This window comes from Cydia pomonella, chromosome 8 (genome assembly GCF_033807575.1).
Source record: "Cydia pomonella isolate Wapato2018A chromosome 8, ilCydPomo1, whole genome shotgun sequence".
NCBI classification, from domain to species: Eukaryota; Metazoa; Arthropoda; class Insecta; order Lepidoptera; family Tortricidae; genus Cydia; species Cydia pomonella.
In genome coordinates, this window is record NC_084710.1 from 8,615,912 (window position 1) to 8,636,029 (window position 20,118).

Sequence of the window (20,118 nt, forward strand, 5' to 3'; positions counted from 1 at the left end):
CTCTTGCTGGCCGTTTTAGCGCTTGTAGCTCTCAGCAGCCACTAAACTAAGAAAATCATTTTTTTTACCTTTCAGTAAATTGACTAGTCTTATCGATCGAGTATCAACTTGCGATGCACAATTATTTGTAGGATTGTACAATAGCTAAATGTCACATAGGTCAAAAATCCCTTGCTTGCCGTCCTTCATACTAAAAGTCTTTGAAAACTGCAACTTTTTTAAATATGTTTGGTATATTTGCATTGGTCTCCCCTTTTCCTCCAAATAGTAGTCTAGTTTTACTTAAAGCTCTGACCAGTTGTGTAGCTTGATCATCTAACTGTATACTTCAGGTTTCAAAGATCTCTTGCTGGCCGTTTTAGCGCTTGTAGCTCTGAGCAGCCACTAAACTAAGAAAATCATTTTTTTTTACCTTTCAGTAAATTGACTAGTTTTATCGATCGAGTATCAACTTGCGATGCACAATCATTTGTATGTTGTGACACTAGCTAACTGTCACATAGGTCAAAAACCCCTTGCTTGCCGTCCTTCATACTAAAAGTCTTTGAAAACTGCAACTTTTTAAAATATGTTTGGTATATTTGCCTTGGTCTCCCCTTTTCCTCCAAATAGTAGTCTAGTTTTACTTAAAGCTCTGACCAGTTGTGTAGCTTGATCATCTAACTGTATACTTCAGGTTTCAAAGATCTCTTGCTGGCCGTTTTAGCGCTTGTAGCTCTCAGCAGCCACTAATCTAAGAAAATCATTTTTTTATTTTATTTTCAGTAAATTGACTAGCCTTATCGATCGAGTATCAACTTGCGATGCACAATTATTTGTATGTTGTGACACTAGCTAACTGTCACATAGGTCGAAAATCCCTTGCTTGCCGTCCTTCATGCTAAATATCTTTGAAAACTGCAACTATTTGAAATATTTTGGGTATATTTGACTTGGTCTCCCCTTTCCCCCCAAATAGTAGTCTAGTTTTACTTAAAGCTCTGCCCAGTTGTGTAGCTTGATCATCTAACTGTATTATTCAGGTTTCAAAGTTCTCTTGCGGGCCGTTTTAGCGCTTGTAGCTCTCAGCAGCCACTAAACTAAGATAATCATTTTTTTTTTACTTTTCAGTAAATTGACTAGTCTTATCGATCGAGTATCAACTTGCGATGCACAATCATTTGTATGTTGTGATACTAGCTAACTGTCACATAGGTCGAAAATCCCTTGCTTGCCGTCCTTCATGCTAAAAATCTTTGAAAACTGCAACTATTTGAAATATTTTGGGTATATTTGACTTGGTCTCCCCTTTTCCCCCAAATAGTAGTCTACTTTTACTTAAAGCTCTGCCCAGTTGTGTAGCTTGATCATCTAACTGTATAATTCAGGTTTCAAAGTTCTCTTGCGGGCCGTTTTAGCGCTTGTAGGTCTCAGCAGCCACTAAACTAAGAAAATCATTTTTTTTTTACTTTTCAGTAAATTGACTAGTCTTATCGATCGAGTATCAACTTGCGATGCACAATCATTTGTATGTTGTGACACTAGCTAACTGTCACATAGGTCGAAAATCCCTTGCTTGCCGTCCTTCATGCTAAAAATCTTTGAAAACTGCAACTATTTGAAATATTTTGGGTATATTTGACTTGGTCTCCCCTTTTCCCCCAAATAGTAGTCTAGTTTTACTTAAAGCTCTGCCCAGTTGTGTAGCTTGATCAGCTAACTGTATACTTCAGGTTTCAAAGATCTCTTGCGGGCCGTTTTAGCGCTTGTAGCTCTCAGCAGCCACTAAACTAAGAAAATCATTTTTTTTACTTTTCAGTAAATTGACTAGTCTTATCGATCGAGTATCAACTTGCGATGCACAATCATTTGTAGGTTGTGACACTAGCTAACTGTTACATAGGTCGAAAATCCCTTGCTTGCCGTCCTTCATGCTAAAAATGTTTGAAAACTGCAACATTTTTAAATAATTTGGGTACATTTGACTTGGTCTCCCCTTTTCCCCCAGATAGTAGTAAAGTTTTACTTAAAGCTCTTACCAGTTGTGTAGCCTGATCATCTAGCTGTATAGTTCAGGTTTCAAAAACCTCTTGCTGGCCGTTTTAGCACTCGTAGCTCTCAGCAGCCGCTTAACTTAGATTATCAAAATATTTTACTTTTCAGTAAATTGACTAGTCTTATCGATCGAGTATCAACTTGTGATGCACAATCATTTATAGGTTGTGTTACTAGCTAACTATCACATAGGTCGATAATCCCTTGCTTGCCGTTCTTCATGCTAAAAATCTTTGAATATTGCAACTATTTCGAATATTTTGTGTTCAGTTTGCCTTGGTCTCCCCTTTTCTCCAAGTTAATGGTCGAGTATCACTTAAAGCTTTCAGCAGCTCTTTAGCTTGATTATGTAGCTATCTATCTGCATGGAAACGGTTTTGAAAACCTCTTGCTTGCCTTTTTACTAGGCAATATTACAGATAGCATGAGTGCTTTGACGAAAGTGAATATATTTTAGTTTTACATTAATTTTAGTCCTTTTTGGTCTGTTTACTTTGTAATTACATGCATCAGGTGCTCTTTTACTGGTTCTCTATGACATTTTTTACGTTTAAAATTTTGACTTCTTAATTTGGTTGGGTTATCGGCGGCTGCTAACTTTGGCTGCTAACTTCACACCGGTTGAAAAAATAATGTACAGCTCATTAGGTTAGATAATACTCAACGTCGATATATGGAGGTAATAGTTAAATAGAGTGATACTTGAGGAAGGTTTAAGTGTATAATTTGGTAGGTTTCTGGGTAACCCATGCGAATTCGGAGCGGGTCGCTAGTAGTTATTATAGTAGGCAGATTGTCATTCTAAGATCCTATTACGAACTTAAACAAATTACCTATAGCTTACTATTTTAAAAATGTTATATTTTTCTACTACAACGAGGTAAACACATCGAGGACTAATCGAAAAACTTGTGTACGTGACTGTAATTTGTGTAATCGTTATTCTAAGCGAATCATATATTTTCTTGTAACGACTGAAAAAACTTAAGCGGAACGCGGAACTACTGATTCTCATCCATATTTTATTATTCACTATCAATGGTACAAGAATCTACTTCTTGTGATAGACATACGTCATAAATTACAACGACCGAACATCTTTGACCTGTTGCTGCTGCTGTGTTTCAGATTGTTGGAAATAAGGGATTACCATATTAAGATTTGGCCTTTTTTATATTCTTCGGTATTACCCTGTATGTATCTCATGTGTGTTAAATTTAAATATGTAGGTAGGTACTTACTTCGCTGCCATTCTTTAAGAATTTTTCGTTCATTATAATCTCGTTTAGCATTATGTTTTGAAGTGATCTGAAACAATACGGATTATTTTTTAAACAAAGTTACTTTCTGCAATTAAAACGTAATATTAAAGTTTTAAAAACATCTGGCTCCAGCATTCAAGTGACTAAAGCACTTTAGTAGTATAATACCTATCTGCATATTAAATTAAGTATTCGCAAGTGATAATCAAGGGTATATAATATACACTATACAACCAGCGAGAAAGCAACGAGAACGAAATATGCAAATTATTCAAAATTACCTTTTCACGGCACGGCACTATTGAGAAAATAGTAATGGCTTAGTGCGTATTATTTCGAAATTTTTCTGAGTAGCTATTTTTGTTGTAGACTGTAATTACCAACAAACACTGAATTCGAATAAAAAATCCCGTATATAAATTAAATACAAATGGAATACATTTTTCGAAAATACCACAAAATAAATTGAGTCTAATTTATGAATGTCTTTTCTATTCGAATTGACTGGCCGTCGGACATGATCCGGTTATATAAAATCCAATTGGGATTCCGGCTAGATTTGGGTTCGATTTCAATTATATCGACATACCTATTGATACGCTTTGTGACATTACGAGTGCTCAGTTTCCAGGAATGAATTACGGAATTTTAGACAACCTGTCTGGTCCTAAATATGAAGTCGATGATCTCGGGTTCAAATACCGGTAAGGGCATTTATTTGTCTGATGAACACGAATATTTTCTCCTGAGTCATGGGTGTTTTTTATGTATTAAAGTTACAATGTTATATGTATATAATATATACATACATATTTTTATATTGTATATAACTAATATAACGTTGTATTAAATTTATACCCACGACACGAACCTTACTTAGCTTACTGTGAGACTCATTCAATTTGTGTAATACTGTCTTACAATATTTATTTACGGAATTGAGGAAAATACTTACCGACTTCCAAGGTATCCGTTTATTACTGTGTGGCATTTGCATTATATGAGTGGGAAAATGAAGAACCCATATAGTTTTTGGCTGTAAGTAGTTAAATAAAAATTATAAAAAAAAAGATTTTCGTGGGAGTAAACCTAGTTCTAAGCTAATAACGTAATGAGTGTCCGCTACACCTACTGGCAACAAATAATGCACAAGCACGCAAAAACCCTAAAAAATAGGCATTTTTTAAATTCAAATGCTAATTTATTAACCTATGAATACTTTTGAATTCAATTATCTAAATGTTTTTTAAACTACTCCGAAAAAAATGCTTAACCAGCGTGATTTAGCAAACCCCCAGAATGACTTGAAAAAGCTTTAATAGATTGCTCTTACGTGAGCTTCAATTGAAAAATATCTTATCTAGTCTGCTTTTCAAGACAATTAACGTACCTAGTAAATAGCAGTGTATTTGTCTTTTGTGGCCCAAGAAGGATGGCAAAAAATTACTAGTATGTATTTGGTTATTGCCTACTAATAACAGTTATGTTAGGATTTTTGTTTGTTAGATAGATATATTTAATCACGGTATAGCAGCTGTACGGATTTGCATGATAATTGATTCAAACTCAAAAATAGTTTTTTTTAACTAGAAAAAGGACTACGAGTAAGTTCGAAGTTAAAAGTTAAAATGATACTAAGAGGAAGGGGGAAGGAAAAGTGGAAGTTTAAGGACTTCCACGGGAATGAGATCCCAAGTAGAAGCTAAAGGTAATGCAAAATTTCAACCAAGTCATGTGCGCGACTTTTTAAGAATTCCTATACCGCCAATACGTTACGAATCTCGATATCCCCTTATAGGTGATACGTTACATCTAACAACATTACGAGTATTGTCATTCCGAGGATTCCCTATAGTTAATGCATTTCCCACACTCACTGTGGCAAACTGAAGCCTGTCCCTCGCTTCGTTGTCTAACTGCTTCTGTATGTCGTCCTGATCGTCACTAAGTGTGTTTGCTCGTTGACTCGTCTGGTCTCGCGTGGTGCCTGATAACAGTAATCAATTAGAGTAGATAATCAAGTTATTTTTATTAAAACTTAATCAGTAAAATATGGAATTATTAGAAGAGTAAAATAATCCACTACAGTAATAAAGGTCGGCTAATACGGTGCCTGAATGCATAATGCATAGGTATGTTAAATAACCGGCCAAGAGCATGTCGGGCCACGCTCAGTGTAGGGTTCCGTAGTTACTCTTCCGTCACAATAAGCTAAACTGGAGCTTAAAGTATAGTAAATTGTTAACCAAGGGATGAAACGGTACCTTTCACCCGAGTGATACAAATAGGCAAATTTGCATAATCAGTACCTAATTAAAGTAAGTCTTTTTACTATGAAGGGGAAACTTTTTGCGATAACTCAAAAACAGGTAAACTGATCATATCCGCTATAGTTTTCATTTAATGTCTTTCTTAAGCTCTACTTCCAAGATTTTTTTCATATTTTTTGAACCTATGGTTCAAAAGTTACGGGGGGGGGGGCACATTTTTTTTTTCTTTCGGAGCAATTATCTCTGAATATATTTACTTTATCAAGAAATGTTTGTTGAAGACCCCTATTAGTTTTGAAAGACCTTTCCAACGATATCCCACACTGTAGGGTTGAAGCAAAAAAAAATGTTCACCCCCACTTTACGTTTAGGGGAGGTACCCTAAAAAAAATTAAATTTTTAGATTTTATTGTACGACTTTGTCGGCTTTATTGATTTATATATCCATGCCAAATTTCAGCTTTCTAGCACTAACGACCACGGAGCAAAGCTTCGGACAGACAGACAGACAGACAGACAGACAGACAGACAGACAGACAGACAGACGGACATGGCGAAACTATAAGGGTTCCGTTTTATGCCATTTGGCTACGGAACCCTAAAAACGGACAAGTGCGAGTCGGACTCGTTCACCGATGGTCCGTACAAATCTCATCTTTTTTTTTACAAATTTATAGTTATTAGATTTTTCCCTGTATTTTTAGCGTAAGACAATATAACTTGAAACATTTCATAGCTCTAACTTAACGGAAAGTACCCTATACATTTTGATTCTCTTAAAAGTGTTGAAATATACATATACGTTTGTTGCGGCATAAATGGCCGTATCTTTTTAATTTTAACTCGATACCTCCATGTGTTCTCGAGATAAAGGGTCTTTACAGACAGTCGGACGGACGGAGTGATCCTATAAGAGTTCAGTTTTATTTCGTTTTGAGGTATGTGTACCCTCCCCTACCTACCAAAATGTACCTCACCTTAAGCTGATACCACCCTTAAATTCTACTCCCATAATTTTACCCCAATAATAATTTTACCTTAACAATAATTTGGCCAAGTGATCGTCTAGTTAAGGTTAGGACCCCTCGAAGTGAACCGCGGAACCCTAATTCTTTAATGAGTAACAACTAAATCTTGGACTCTGATTCTACCTAATTATTTATTACCTAAATGTAAAGGAACTGATATTTACTGTACTACATAATTTATTATGATGATAGGAAATGATTTAAAGGATATTATGTTAAGATTCCACCTCCAGCAAAACACCGTAAAACTAAGTTACTCTAAACCATTTTTATATTAAGTAAAACACCTTATGAGTAGAGAGAAAATATAGGTATAATAAACTAAAAGTTATGAGCAATGTCATGGTTAAGGATATAGGCTCCGCCCACACGCGCGAGTCGTTGGCGTCGAGTGTAGCCTTAAGTTACAGATACAGAAACGTCAATGTGATTTTTGATGTAAAGTTAAATATATTTTTATTAAATCATTAGAAAAGTTTTGCAGCATGTAAGATAATATAAAAATAGTATTGCAGCATGTAAGATAATATAAATATAAAAATATTTTTGGTAAAATCCTGCTACTCCTATTAAGTCTTCGGGGTAACATTGAAGCAGCACTCCTGGGTTAAGCCCATTTACACACAATTCTTTTAAAATGAAATATTATTACCTATTATCTTCTAAGCGAGGTGTGAATTATTCTCACGTGCTGCCTCTAATGCTAGATGCAGGTCTGAAGACTCTTACTCCGATTAGCAATATCAATCGGGCCACCTACTCCTATCTTATTAGCCAGACGGGCTATGACCAACGCTTCGAAACCTATGCAATCCTAGGGGCTGACGAAGAGAAGCGATAAGTATTCGTCAGACACCATTTACTTATCTTTTTTCATATCCAAAAACAGGCTACTAAGCCATTACCCAATCCCCATAGCTAAAGGAAGGCTGAATTCCCAGGCCTTTCAAATGTATTAACGAAGTACAAGTTTAGCTCATTATTGTACTTTATGAGATCGAAATATCAAGGTGAGCATTATTCCACTCAAAGATTCCAATGGACTGCGCTCGCCTGCCAAAGGGTCTCTAAAACAAACCATTCTTTAATCTTAGAATAGTCTGTGTTCCTAAACCCAACTTGATATTTAAGAATTGAATTTATAAATACCTTAGAACCTGATTGCAATTCTCAGTACTTCGTCTCTACACCCAAAAAACCCAGAAATGAAAATAAATAGATAAAAGATTTTACAGGTAACCTTCAATTTTCCACTCAGGATAAGTAACAGTCTGGAAGATTTAGGTAATTGGACTCCATTACCCATATTTCACTCAATATTAGCATTAGTACAAGATATAAAACCATAGCTTCTCGTCATTAGAACCTTTAAAAGAGAAATATACACCAACCAATCAACTTTATAGACCAAACCTAAGAGAGACCCTATAACAGTGTGTGTGACTCTACCCTATTCCTGCCCTTAGTCCCTAATCTAGTATGTCCAGAACACAGATCGTACTTACCATTGATCTAGTGATTTGGAACATACACAAGTGTATCCCTAAGTCTAAGCTGTAAGCATTCGGCCGACAAAACCGAGGTATAGCAAACCCTAGTGTCTGTGTGATTGGCCCCCTCCTCATCGCCACGTGGGCACGGTGGATGAGAATAGACCGCCCTAGCATGTATATAAAAACATCGGCAACCTAGCCCACACCCGTACTAGCTACATGGGAAACGCTGCCATGACTAAGACTTTGTTTGTGTTTGGTATCAATCACGACAGAAGTTTTCCCTGCAACCAGCACAAGCACGAACCAGAGTACCGAAATATATAAATATATTTAATACGGGACCTAGCCTCAATTACTGCAGACTTCAGTGAGTAGGGATTACTCCCAATGGCACGCACGTGATGCCCTCACATTCATCTAACAGCTGGACTTTGAGACTAGGGAGAGTATGCTCGCCTCTTATGTTGGTAAAGAAGAGACGCCAAGTCCTCTCAACCTGGAGCAAGACTTCTAAACAGCTGCAATTTGTCACCGTTAGGGAGAAGCTGCTTAGATGGACAAACTGTTAGTCCAAACAGTGATCTGGCTTTATAAAATAACAAACTAACCTCATAGAAAGATAGTAAAATAACAAAGTTAAATTTCACTAACAAAAACTCACAATACAGTAACACAAATAAGGAAGTAAAGAATCTCCACCATAGCCTAAGCTTAGCATTACGACAACATTGTCCCCGCAATGCCAAACACAGACATAATCTTACAAGTTTAAATTCACCAGGATAATTCCCAGCAAACACAAACAAATAGAAAGAATAGTAGAGAAACTTGACTTACTCAAAGCCAGAGATACTGCTAGTCTGATAGTCGAAGAATGAATCCCCTCCTACCGTACTTTCCGGCCCTTTTATACTCGATTAATAGCGACATATTAGCGACTGGCGACAAAATAGCGACATAACAGCGACTGGCGACAATATAGCGACACAATGACGACACATTGGCGACTAGCGACACAATGACGACACATTGGCGACTAGCGACAATATAGCGACACAATAGCGACACAATGACGACACATTGGCGACACATGAAGATTTATGACGTAGTTCTAGGTTTGATGTACCAGGGCATCAAAATCAGAGAAGAGGTTGTTCGCTTCGCGGCACGTAACGACATACGATTCATGAAGAAAGGTCATAAGTCACATCTTATTTACCAATCCATACTCCCTATACAATAACGTTCACAATAATGCTAATTATCAACTGTGTCTCTTTCGCATACACGGCTCAGAGAAAGACGGAGATAATTTCAATGACGTTTACGCACACTACCTTGTTCACGCACACAATGTCGTTTACGCTCACAATGACAGCATTTGCTTAATAGTCAGTTTAAGTAGACCAAAACAATCGAAAAAAAGGGATCGTTCCAAAACCTGTCAAACATGAATATGCTAACACCATTATTTAATTTCGGGTATTATAGTTTTGTTTTCTGAAAATAACGCCTGTATTGAAATATTTTATGTTTATTATTAAGTAAGTCAATGTTTTTTTTGTACCAATACTTATACATTTTACATGCATGTAAGACTACAAATATTCTTTTCAAAGAAAACTAATACCAGGTAACAACTAGCGGTCTTAATATTATTTATTATTTTCGCGCATTGATATAAACCAAAATAATGAATATTTACTGTATGTTACGTATTTAATTGTCATCACAAGTGGTGAAATACGGAAACGTGTCCTTCAAGTCGTAATTGTCAGAATACGCAGAGAAATTATGAATGAAAAATGCAAATGAAGAGGACTTGTTTTTACAAGGTATTTCGATATTTTTCTATGTATTTTAATATAAAATCGAGGCTAATATTACGCAATAGGCATATGGCTAGTCACATATGGAACCCTAAAATTGATGATCTTGTCTAGGCGATGCTTCACAATGTCAATTAATAACTTATTCACATCCTGTTATTTTATCTTGTATTATGAAATCAATTTTATTAAAATATTACAATACAATAGTTTGCAGTAGTTGAAACGCTGGAGTACTTTTTTTTTAAAGAAAATAATCGCCCGCTAAGAAAAAAAACTTTTCCTCTTACTGATCGCCGACGGCTCAACATTTGCTATACTTAATAGTCCAAGGGCCCAAAAACAATCTTCCTAATACTGCATTTATTTTCTTGCTGAGCCCACCGGGTAATGTAAATACGTTATTTGAATATAACTTAATATTCATGGATGACAAAATCAAGAATAGTCCTTGATTAAATGATTAAATATGCAATTTAGTTTTGATTATTGTGTTGTGTCCCTGGAAGGTTTGAACTATACGAGGAATTTAAATGGCCTTTTCTCAATCTTACAATGAAATGTTGACATGACTTACTTCAAATTAGGACCGGAAATACTACATATCAGGTGCGATGAGTAAATTTTAAGCGAAAAAATTAAATACGGTGACATATCAAACATTCGTGCGCCATATTGTAATTTCGTGTTTTTTTTTTCACAATCTATTAACTCCTGCGAGAACAATTTAAGCATTTATCCTTCAGTACACCTGCAAGAAATAAGATCTTTTTCGAGCAAGTGTGATGAAAATTACTTAGATAGATTAGAGATGTTTTATAAATGTTATGGCGTCTTTCATAGTACCTAACTTTCACAGTATTGTTATAAGTAGGTCACCCACCATGAAAATTTTTTTTGAACTATTACGAATACCTATTTGTTCCAGATTTATCAATTTGTATAATATTTTTCGGAAATGTTTGTTTTTTTGAATAAAATATACACCGTGTTCTTTTTTAAATCTGTTAATTTCAAGGGTGCATTCCTGAGCTTAAATTAGTAAATTTCTCAAAGATACCGGTATTCTAAATTGGCTCCATTTCGGACACAATCAATAATTTATTTTTATCTGATATGGCCCTTACGAGCGTGTACGTTCGGGCCTGTTTACATATTAATTAGAGTTTAGAACGAGTTTATATGTATATGTGCTACTAATCGTAAGTACTATCACAGACGATTGATGTTCAAAATGAAATTCATAATTATGTCACAGTTTTCAATTGTTTGGTTTCAATTAAATATAATGCCCGTGTTACGATAATGCTATATGCAATATTTAGTTATTTTTTATACAAAAAAAATTGAACTATGCCATTTAATATCCATACACGTCTTTCCCGATATCCCGAAGTTAACAAAATTCAATAAAACACGGTAATTTTTATTAACAAGCTGAACAAACTGTAGCAATCTTGAAACAACAAACTCCTGAGGTTTATTTTCCAAACTGCGAACCGTTTGTGAAGTGAATGGATGGAGGGAATGAATTACATTAGGTTTGTAGAAGTTTAAATTTGCATCTTGTTTTCTGAGCATCGTTGAGCGAGATTAGGCAGTGAAAACTAATTTGATCCGTATGGTTCTGGAAATATATGTAAGGACCTGCTTATTGAAACAACGACATATTGGAAGTGTTTTTATTCATAAGGTGCTATCTCCCTCTTACATTACTGTTTTTACATATGTAAAGACAAACATATATCTATCCTTATTACTCTAGTGGTGTTATTACATATCGAATGAGTAGAGTATTATCGCTCGACCTTTGATATCGATTTTGCCTTTACATGCCCCTTGAAATTTTAATTGAAAAGAATATTTATATTGTTTTAAGTTTAAATTTGGGCTTGATGGGCTAGGAAGCTGGTAGATAGAGGACAGTAACACTTTAATAATAAATGTTTTTATGTCAAAAAAATCGTATATTACAATGATTAATACATCTTATAGTTTAGATGAAATCTAACTAATTATTCTACTATTTTAGGGTTCCCTGCCTCAAAAGGAAAAAACGGAACCCTTATAGGATCACTTTGTTATCCGTCTGTCTGTTTGTCAATTTGTTATTGGCAAACCTTTATCTCGGTTAAGGCGTGGAGGTATCAAGTTGAAATTAAAACTATATACTCAGTGGCGGTAGAACGGTCGCATTTTTATCACCTGTCACCATGCCTGTCACGTTCTAACAAGTATGTAAGTGCGAAAGTGACAGGCATAGTGACAAGCAACAAAAACGGAAGCATACTGCGACCGTTAGTCTGTCTACAGTCCCTTGAAGCCGAAAAGAAATCAAACTTTTAGGTTGACAAAAAAAAGATACAGCAGTTTATGCTGAAAAAAAACGTATATTTCGACACTTTCATGGGAATTAACATTTATGGGGTATTTTTTGTTGACCTACACTATGAAATTTGGCTACTAATATTGTCTCATACTAGCATACTACAAGTGTACAGGGAACAGTCTGAAAGCATTTGTAAATATAATTGTATGGGTAACCTTTTTGGATTGTTTTAACCTTTTTATACCTAATACACATATACCTACAAATTTGTGCGGAACCCTCGGTAGGCAAGTCCGACTCGCACTTGCCTGATTTATCTTTTAAACAGGGATTTTCTTATAAGAAAACTCTTGTTAAAGGTTCTTTGTATAAGAACTTAATATTATATAATATACTTGTGTTTTATACAGAAAACCTTCTGTTCGTAGTAGGTACTTTTATATATTCTGTGACGCTACGAACTTACTCCCACCTTCTCCTACGATCTTAGCGAGACGTTCTTAGCGTGCTAAATGATAATACTCGTTTGATAAAAATTATCTCAAAGCAATATCCTAAGTAGGTAATTAACCTTGTGGCCGTATATTACATCGAAATATTTCATTTATATTTGTATTATTTTATAACAACTGTTATTTAGGCTATTAATAAACGATTTGTAACAAACATCCATTATAGATAATTTACGAACATTTTTACTAAACTGCCCTCGGAAATTAGAATCTTCAAAATTGTCCCTTTGGCTAGACATCAGTATCTTAAATTATTGCAAATGAGCTTTAGAATAACCCTTTTAAGGAATAAGTTGAATTACAAATCACCTTGTAATCCCTGTATGCATAACATTTACGTCGTTAAGAGGGGGAGTGAGCCAAGACATTAGAAGGAAACAACAGGTATGGCGCGCTTCGCTTCGCTTGCATATGTCTTCATTGGTCACGGTCAATCTAACAGCCTCCTCCTCGCTGCGCTCGTCGTCGCACCTACCTTTTGACTTTGGCAGAATACCGTGAAAACTAGTTTTAGCTAGTAAAAACGTTTTTTCCCAAGACAAAACTTAGTTTTAACTGAAATTTATTTTGAATAATTAGTGAAAACTAGTTTTCACCAAGGCATTTCGAAAAACTAGTTTTGACTAGTGAAAACATGTTTTTTCACCAGGACGTATCTGAAAACTAGTTTTAACTAGGGAAAACGAGTTTTAATTTTAAACTAGTTTAGACGTTAACATATACAGGCTGATTTTGTTATGTTTGACCAAATTTTTGTTCGAGGTATTTATTTCTTGTAAATTCCTTTTCGGGAAAAAAATATGTAGCAATTTTTTTTACTTTAGTTTAAGAAGATTACGTTACCTATTACGTCAGATGAAAAAACAACGTGATAGATATACACATTTCATAAAATGAGGGTATTTTATGGTTTAAACCAATAACAAACCGCTTGGCTTCCCGTTAGAGGCTTGCGGACTTTGATTCGAGATCTAAATTTTGTTATCTGCCTTTCTATCGCTCGAATATGTAAGAGTAAAAAAGAGGTAAATAGCGAAATTTCGATTTTCGTGTTTCGCGGTAGGCCGTCAATACTAAGGCTTGCTTGCTTCTTTCATTTGGACAATGATATCAGATTATACACGGGTATCAATATATAACTAAAAAGAAATAAAATTTAGACATGTTTCCGTGTTTTTTTAGAAAGGCAACTTAACATGGTTGGAGACTGTCTTGTAAATGTAATATAGTTTCCGAGTAATTTTTTTCATGGCGTTTACCCTTGATAAATAAGTGATAATTCTGAGTTAAAACAAATTCGCTACCAACGTTTTCGTAGCGCTACGCTCGTAGCCGATCCCAGCGTTTTCCCGCTTTGTAGAGGAAAGCGACTACGAACAGAGAACCCGCCGAACGGGTTCCCGGTACTCAATGTGTAAAACTAAAATTTTGCGTTAGACCCCTCTTATATGTGTGACACATAATGTTCCCTGAACGGACCAGAAACGTGACCTATCTCTTCATCTCTAGTCTTTAGGTTGACATTAGGGTGGGCCGTTTGTGAAAATTTGAGAAATATATTATGTGATACCAGCTTGAAAATGCCTAAATCACCTTAAAAATAATTCAAAAATCTAGCTATATACTTTTAGCTCTCTACCAATGGTTAAATATAAACATATGAAAGTTTTTTGTGACTTATTATTTTATATATTACTTTTACTTTTGTATATAAAACAGACCCTTAAGTATCAGATGGTCGGGCTGGAGACACTTGAACTAAGGAGGAAGTTCTTACTCCTAGTTCACTATCTCTCGATCGTTCACCATCGAGTCGACAGTCCCGAGGTGTTGGAGAAGATGGGATTGATAGTTCCTAAGAGGATACCCCAGGATGTGGACGGGGCAGTAACACCACGCCGCCGGCCATGCCTGTTGCAGCGGCCTTCTGCTCGCACATGCTACGCGAGGCACGCTCCTACCTCACGCGCTCTATCGAGCCTGCATTCAATGCTCGCTCAGTACGCAGATGCCGACATGTTTGCCAATAGTTTAGCGTACCTATGTAATATTGCTAGACACTTTTTGAATTTGAATTATTGTAATTAATTGGCTGAATTTGTAAATTTGATCTTCCTTGACATTTTATATATGCTAAATGTTGTAATTAATTAATTGACTGACTATGTAAATTTTATTTTTCTTGACATGTTATCTGTTTGTATGTTTTTATTTTCCTGACATCTATTTTTCTAGTGTGTAAGCGAATTGGTGTAGTACTGTAAGCTTGCACTGTGTTAAATAAATAAAATAAAAAATAAAATCAGAAATGATTTTTATTTTAAGTCTGTGTACTATAAAATATTTTTTAGTAATCGTACTGCGTAAATAGGTATATTTCCGAAAAAGCTAATTATTTGGTATATGTTTCGTGCCCAAATTGATGTTCCAAACATATGCCAGGAACGCTATCAATCAGAATAAAATGATAGTTAAGTACATGAAATAACATATTCATTCCATTTAGGCTAAAATGCGTGAAAGTATACCTAAAATCATCTAAAATGTCACAATATCAATAATGCATTAAACCAATGCATTTATGTAAGTATATAAAGCATTGCACTTTCATATTTTGACCCGGGTAGGTCCTTAAACTACGTCCACAAGAGAGGTATGGGCACTGTGAATGTCATCTCGCTTTGTGTGGTAGGGCAAAGCACAGCGGATGTCATTCCAGATCTAGAGCAGAGCCCTACTGGGGAAGTACCTCCACCTTACAGAAAACCGCAGCCAAATAACACTAGACCCTACTCATAGTGTTGTGCTCCTGCCGGTGAGTAAGGTTGCCAGAGCTCAACGACGGGTTGGAGGGGGTTAGGGTCGGCAACGCGCATGTACCTCCTCTGGAGTTGCAAGCGTACATAGGCTACGGTTACTGCTTACCATCAGGCGGGCCGTATGCTTGTTTGCCACCGACGTAGTATAAAAAAAAATATTCAAAAATAATACTGTACTAGTTACTTCGGTTCTCGTATTTTACTGTTTGATTATTGTGTTGTACAATCACTATCAGCATCAATAGTAGCGAATGAAACAACGCGCCAAAATTATCTGATATTCTGGATAACTTTTCGAAATATAGATAAATGTCTAAAATGTACGTTCAAAAGTATATCTATTACCGTCTTAATTGTTCTACATAATTATAGAACCATCACATTTTGTTAAGTTGTTACAGAACGGTAGATACTTTTGACACCTTGTTTGATCCTCTACTTTTGATGCTGACTGTACATGAATTATAGATGTTGTTATTTATTTTAATCATCATTATCATCGTCATCTCAGCCATAAGACGTCCACTGCTGAACATAGGCCTCCCCCTTGGACCTCCACATGTACCGGTTGGAAGCGACCCACATCCAGCGTCTTCCGGCGACCTTAATAAGGTCTTGTGGGTGGACGTCCTACGCTGCGCTTGGTAGTCCGTGGTCTCCACTCGAGCACTTTTCGACCCCATCGGCCATCTTCTCTACGTGCAATGTGGCCTGCCCATTGCCACTTTAGCTTGCTAATCCGGTGGGCTATGTCGGTGACTTTAGTTCGTCTACGGATCTCCTCATTTCTGATTCATTTCAAAAATAATACTGTACTAGTTACTACTGGTTTTATTTATTTTAATATATTTAAACATTATTATGGGTAAATTCATTTAATTACAGGGTCTTTTATGACATATTTTAATAATTAAAAAATAAAATAGACATATTTATTTTACAATTTTACCTTTTCTTTTCTTCGGCGGCTGGTAGAGGGCTAAAAGTGATCATTAATTTTAAATCTTATCACAATATTATGAATATTATGATCTACGTATTTTCCCGCGACTTGATACCTATTGCATTATGAATTTTTATTTTTTATTGTTACAACAAGTTAAAAAACTGGTCAGTTGACTTTATGACAAGCAGTAATTATAAAAACCGGACAAGTGCGAGTCGGACTCGTTCACTGAGGGTTCCGTACTTTTTAGTATTTGTTGTTATAGCGGCAACAGAAATACAAAATCTGTGAAAATTTCAACTGTCTAGCTATCACGGTTCATGAGATACAGCCTAGTGAGGGACGGACAGACGGACGGACAGCGGAGTCTTAGTAATAGTGTCCCGTTAACCGTATCCAAAGGGTAACCTTTGGGTACGGAGCCCTAAAAAAGACTGCTTAAAAATAATCAACTAAAAAGTGTTTGATATTATCCGTACCTATATATTTGAAATGGTTTTTTCGCTAGCTTTAATATGATATCGATATTGCTATGGTAAGAAAAATACCCCCCCACCCCTTTTTTTACTTGCGAGCGCCACTTTCAAAATGTATAAAGCCTATGTCACTATCACAATTCTGACGAATTCAACGACCCCTCATATGTCAAAAGCCGTCCAGTCGTTAGGGCTGTAGGGTGTGCCAAAGAAATGGCCATTCATACATCATATACATACACACGCTCGACTAACATTACCCTCCTTCTGACGCAGTCGGGTAAGAAATATTGTTATTTTATTACTAATCTGCTTACGTTTTGGTACTCGACAGCAAGAATTACAATTTTCTTATGCCGCTTTTAGAATAACTTGAATTAGATTCACTTCAGGCCAATAAATATCAAGTAATAAATAATTTATAGAACACAAAATAGATATTCAGTTACTATTACGAAAATTGCAAGACTCTGCTAGATTGGTTCTGAAAAAATATTTTTTATTTTTTTCATATCAGTTTATTATTTAAATTCATACTGAGAGTGAATATTTAATATGCTGAACTTGATAATTCCATGCCACATCTTTTTAAATTGCAATTCGGTACATCGCGCTATTCTGGTAAATTAATGTGTAATATAAACATTAAACACTCACCGAAGCCTTCAATCATGTTTATAAACAAGAATATAAAGCATAGCGTACTGAATTTCACATGAAACACCATGCAATAAACAAATATCGCATTTACTTATAATACAATCTCGGTAATTAAATAAAAATTGTTAAAATAACCTCAAAATTGACATTGAATGAAAGGACGATGGATGGTCGATGCCAGTGACATCACGGCCACATGGAGTCCATTCTATGAATTTAATAGCGACCTACATACAACACGGCTACTTTTTACAACCTTTTATTTTAACTTGCCCTGTTATTACTTATTAGTATGGAAGTCAAATCTTGGAAGCTAGACTCGTCTCCTGATTTCCGATTGAGTAGAAATTTTGCATACTTACATATGTTTTTTTATTCGCAAAATTTGAAAAAAAGGAAAACTCTTAAACCTAGTTTTTCATTGTGTCAAAAACAGATTAAAAATCATGGACAATGGAAAATATTTAGGAGTGGAAAAACGTTTTCTCTCGGACGATCACGTGCTATAGTTCGCTCTTAATGGTTTAAAGGAAATCATTAATTAGGCTACTTAGGGGTCTTCGTTTAATTCGCACTCAATGCGACGTCTTTATAGGTTATAGGTTATTAATGTTGAGATATTAGTTTACGCTTGACACTATCTTCCTATTGTTCCAATTGTCTATTGTTGCTGTATGAAATAAAACGAATAACTGACATCTTGTCCAATGAAAATATTCCGCCTTTTATTCCCATTTAATTAATATAACAAAAGGTTATGGGCTTAAATAATGGGGATAATAGTTAATAAAAACGTAAATGAGTATAAATTAAAAGTGTAAAGAAGAAAATACGAGAGGTAAGTAGCATCTAAAAGTTTTTTCAGCCACAACGGCAAAAACAAAAGATGACGTCTACAAATCACAATGTGATGCCGCAATTGGATGAGAAGCAAAATTTCTCTAATTGGAAGTTTAGAATTAAAACATTATTGGAAGAAAAAGGCGTAGTAAAAGTCCTGAACAAGGACCCGCCAACAGAAGCGAGTGAAAAGGAGAAATTTGAAAGTAACGACGCAAAGTCGAAAGCGGTTATTGTTCAGTATGTATCCGATAAATACTTAGATATAATAAAAAAGGCCAAAACTAGCAGAGAAATGATTGAAAAGCTAGAAGAAATATTTGAACGAAAGAGTGTATTCAATAAATTGTACCTCAAAAAGAAACTATTGACACTCAAGTGTACCGGAAACTTACAAGACCATTTCTTGAAATTTGACAGCATTATCAGCGAAATGGAAGCTGCAGGCTGCAAACTAGATGCAAGCGACAAAGTTGCGCACCTACTTTTAACATTGCCGGACACATTCGAGACTGTAATCACGACATTAGAAACAATGAGTGTAGACAAAGAACTGACAGAAGATTTCGTGAAGGCCCGTCTTTTGGACGCGGAACTTAAAAATGAAGGAAAGTCGTCATCCTCACAAGCCGAGGTAACCTTCCTAGCCTGCTTTAATTGCGGAAAAACAGGCCATATATCGAGCGACTGTTACAGTAATCGTAATAATTTTACCCAACAAAGAGGTCGCACAATGCATCGAGGCCCACATTCCTATAGAGGAAGGGGATATAGTAGAAGTTCATCAAGATACCCAAGGGGTAGATACAGAGGAAGAGGGCAAAGCCCACAATACGTGACAGACAAAGTAGCATTTATAGCACTTGCTGCCATTGAAAATTCAGACGATTTTATTCTCGACTCAGGTGCAAGTAATCATATGATTAAAAAGGAATGCTATAAATATGTAACCAACGTCAGAGATCTTGAAATCCCTGTAAAGATACAAATAGCAAACGGAGAATGTCTGATATCTCGAAAAAAGGGCATAATTGAGGCCAAATACGAAAAGTTTGAAATAGACATAGAGGTTTTACTGGTCGATGGATTGAAACACAATTTATTATCAATCCACAAGTTAACAGACAAAGATTTCGAAATAAGTTTCACCAAGAAAAATGTTTTTATGAAGAAAGGCCATGTAAACATAAGGGGCAATAAATACAAAAACTTATATATAATGCAAATGGATATGATTGAACCTGACAAAACTGAAAAAGCCCATGTAGCAAACGAAGCCGACGACTTATGGCATAAGAGACTTGGACACATAAATTATAATGATTTGAAACAATTAAACTTGCCCGTGCCCAAGAATATTTGTGATATATGTATCGAAGGAAAAAGTACGAGAAGAAGTTTCTATTACAAGGAATCAAACACAAAACAAATTGGAGATCTGATACATTCAGACTTATGCGGACCAATCGATCCTATTGGCATATATGGCCATAAATATTTTCAGGTCTTAGTCGATGACTATTCACACTTTGTTGTTGTGAAACTATTAAAAACAAAAAATGAAGCAGAAAACAATATAATAAACTACATTAAATATATAAAAACACAATTTAATCT

At 35.5% G+C, this 20,118-nt stretch overlaps 1 protein-coding gene across 2 annotated transcripts in view; it reads right to left on the reverse strand.

Annotated features, from left to right (window-relative positions):
* LOC133520483 (carbonic anhydrase 1) overlaps positions 1 to 17,902 on the reverse strand; it is a 49,896-nt gene extending 31,994 nt beyond the window's left edge. The window contains exons 1-4 of one of the 2 annotated variants that reach the window (XM_061854919.1): positions 17,659 to 17,902; positions 5,174 to 5,283; positions 4,252 to 4,332; positions 3,276 to 3,342 (exon numbers count right to left, since the gene is read on the reverse strand). In XM_061854919.1, coding sequence (XP_061710903.1) covers positions 3,276 to 3,342; positions 4,252 to 4,332; positions 5,174 to 5,283; positions 17,659 to 17,728 — 328 coding nt within the window. In that variant the 5' untranslated portion in view covers positions 17,729 to 17,902. The remainder of the gene's footprint in view (positions 1 to 3,275; positions 3,343 to 4,251; positions 4,333 to 5,173; positions 5,284 to 17,658) is intronic. The other variant, XM_061854920.1, reaches the window with a different exon arrangement.
* Between the last annotated feature and the right edge of the window lie 2,216 nt (positions 17,903 to 20,118).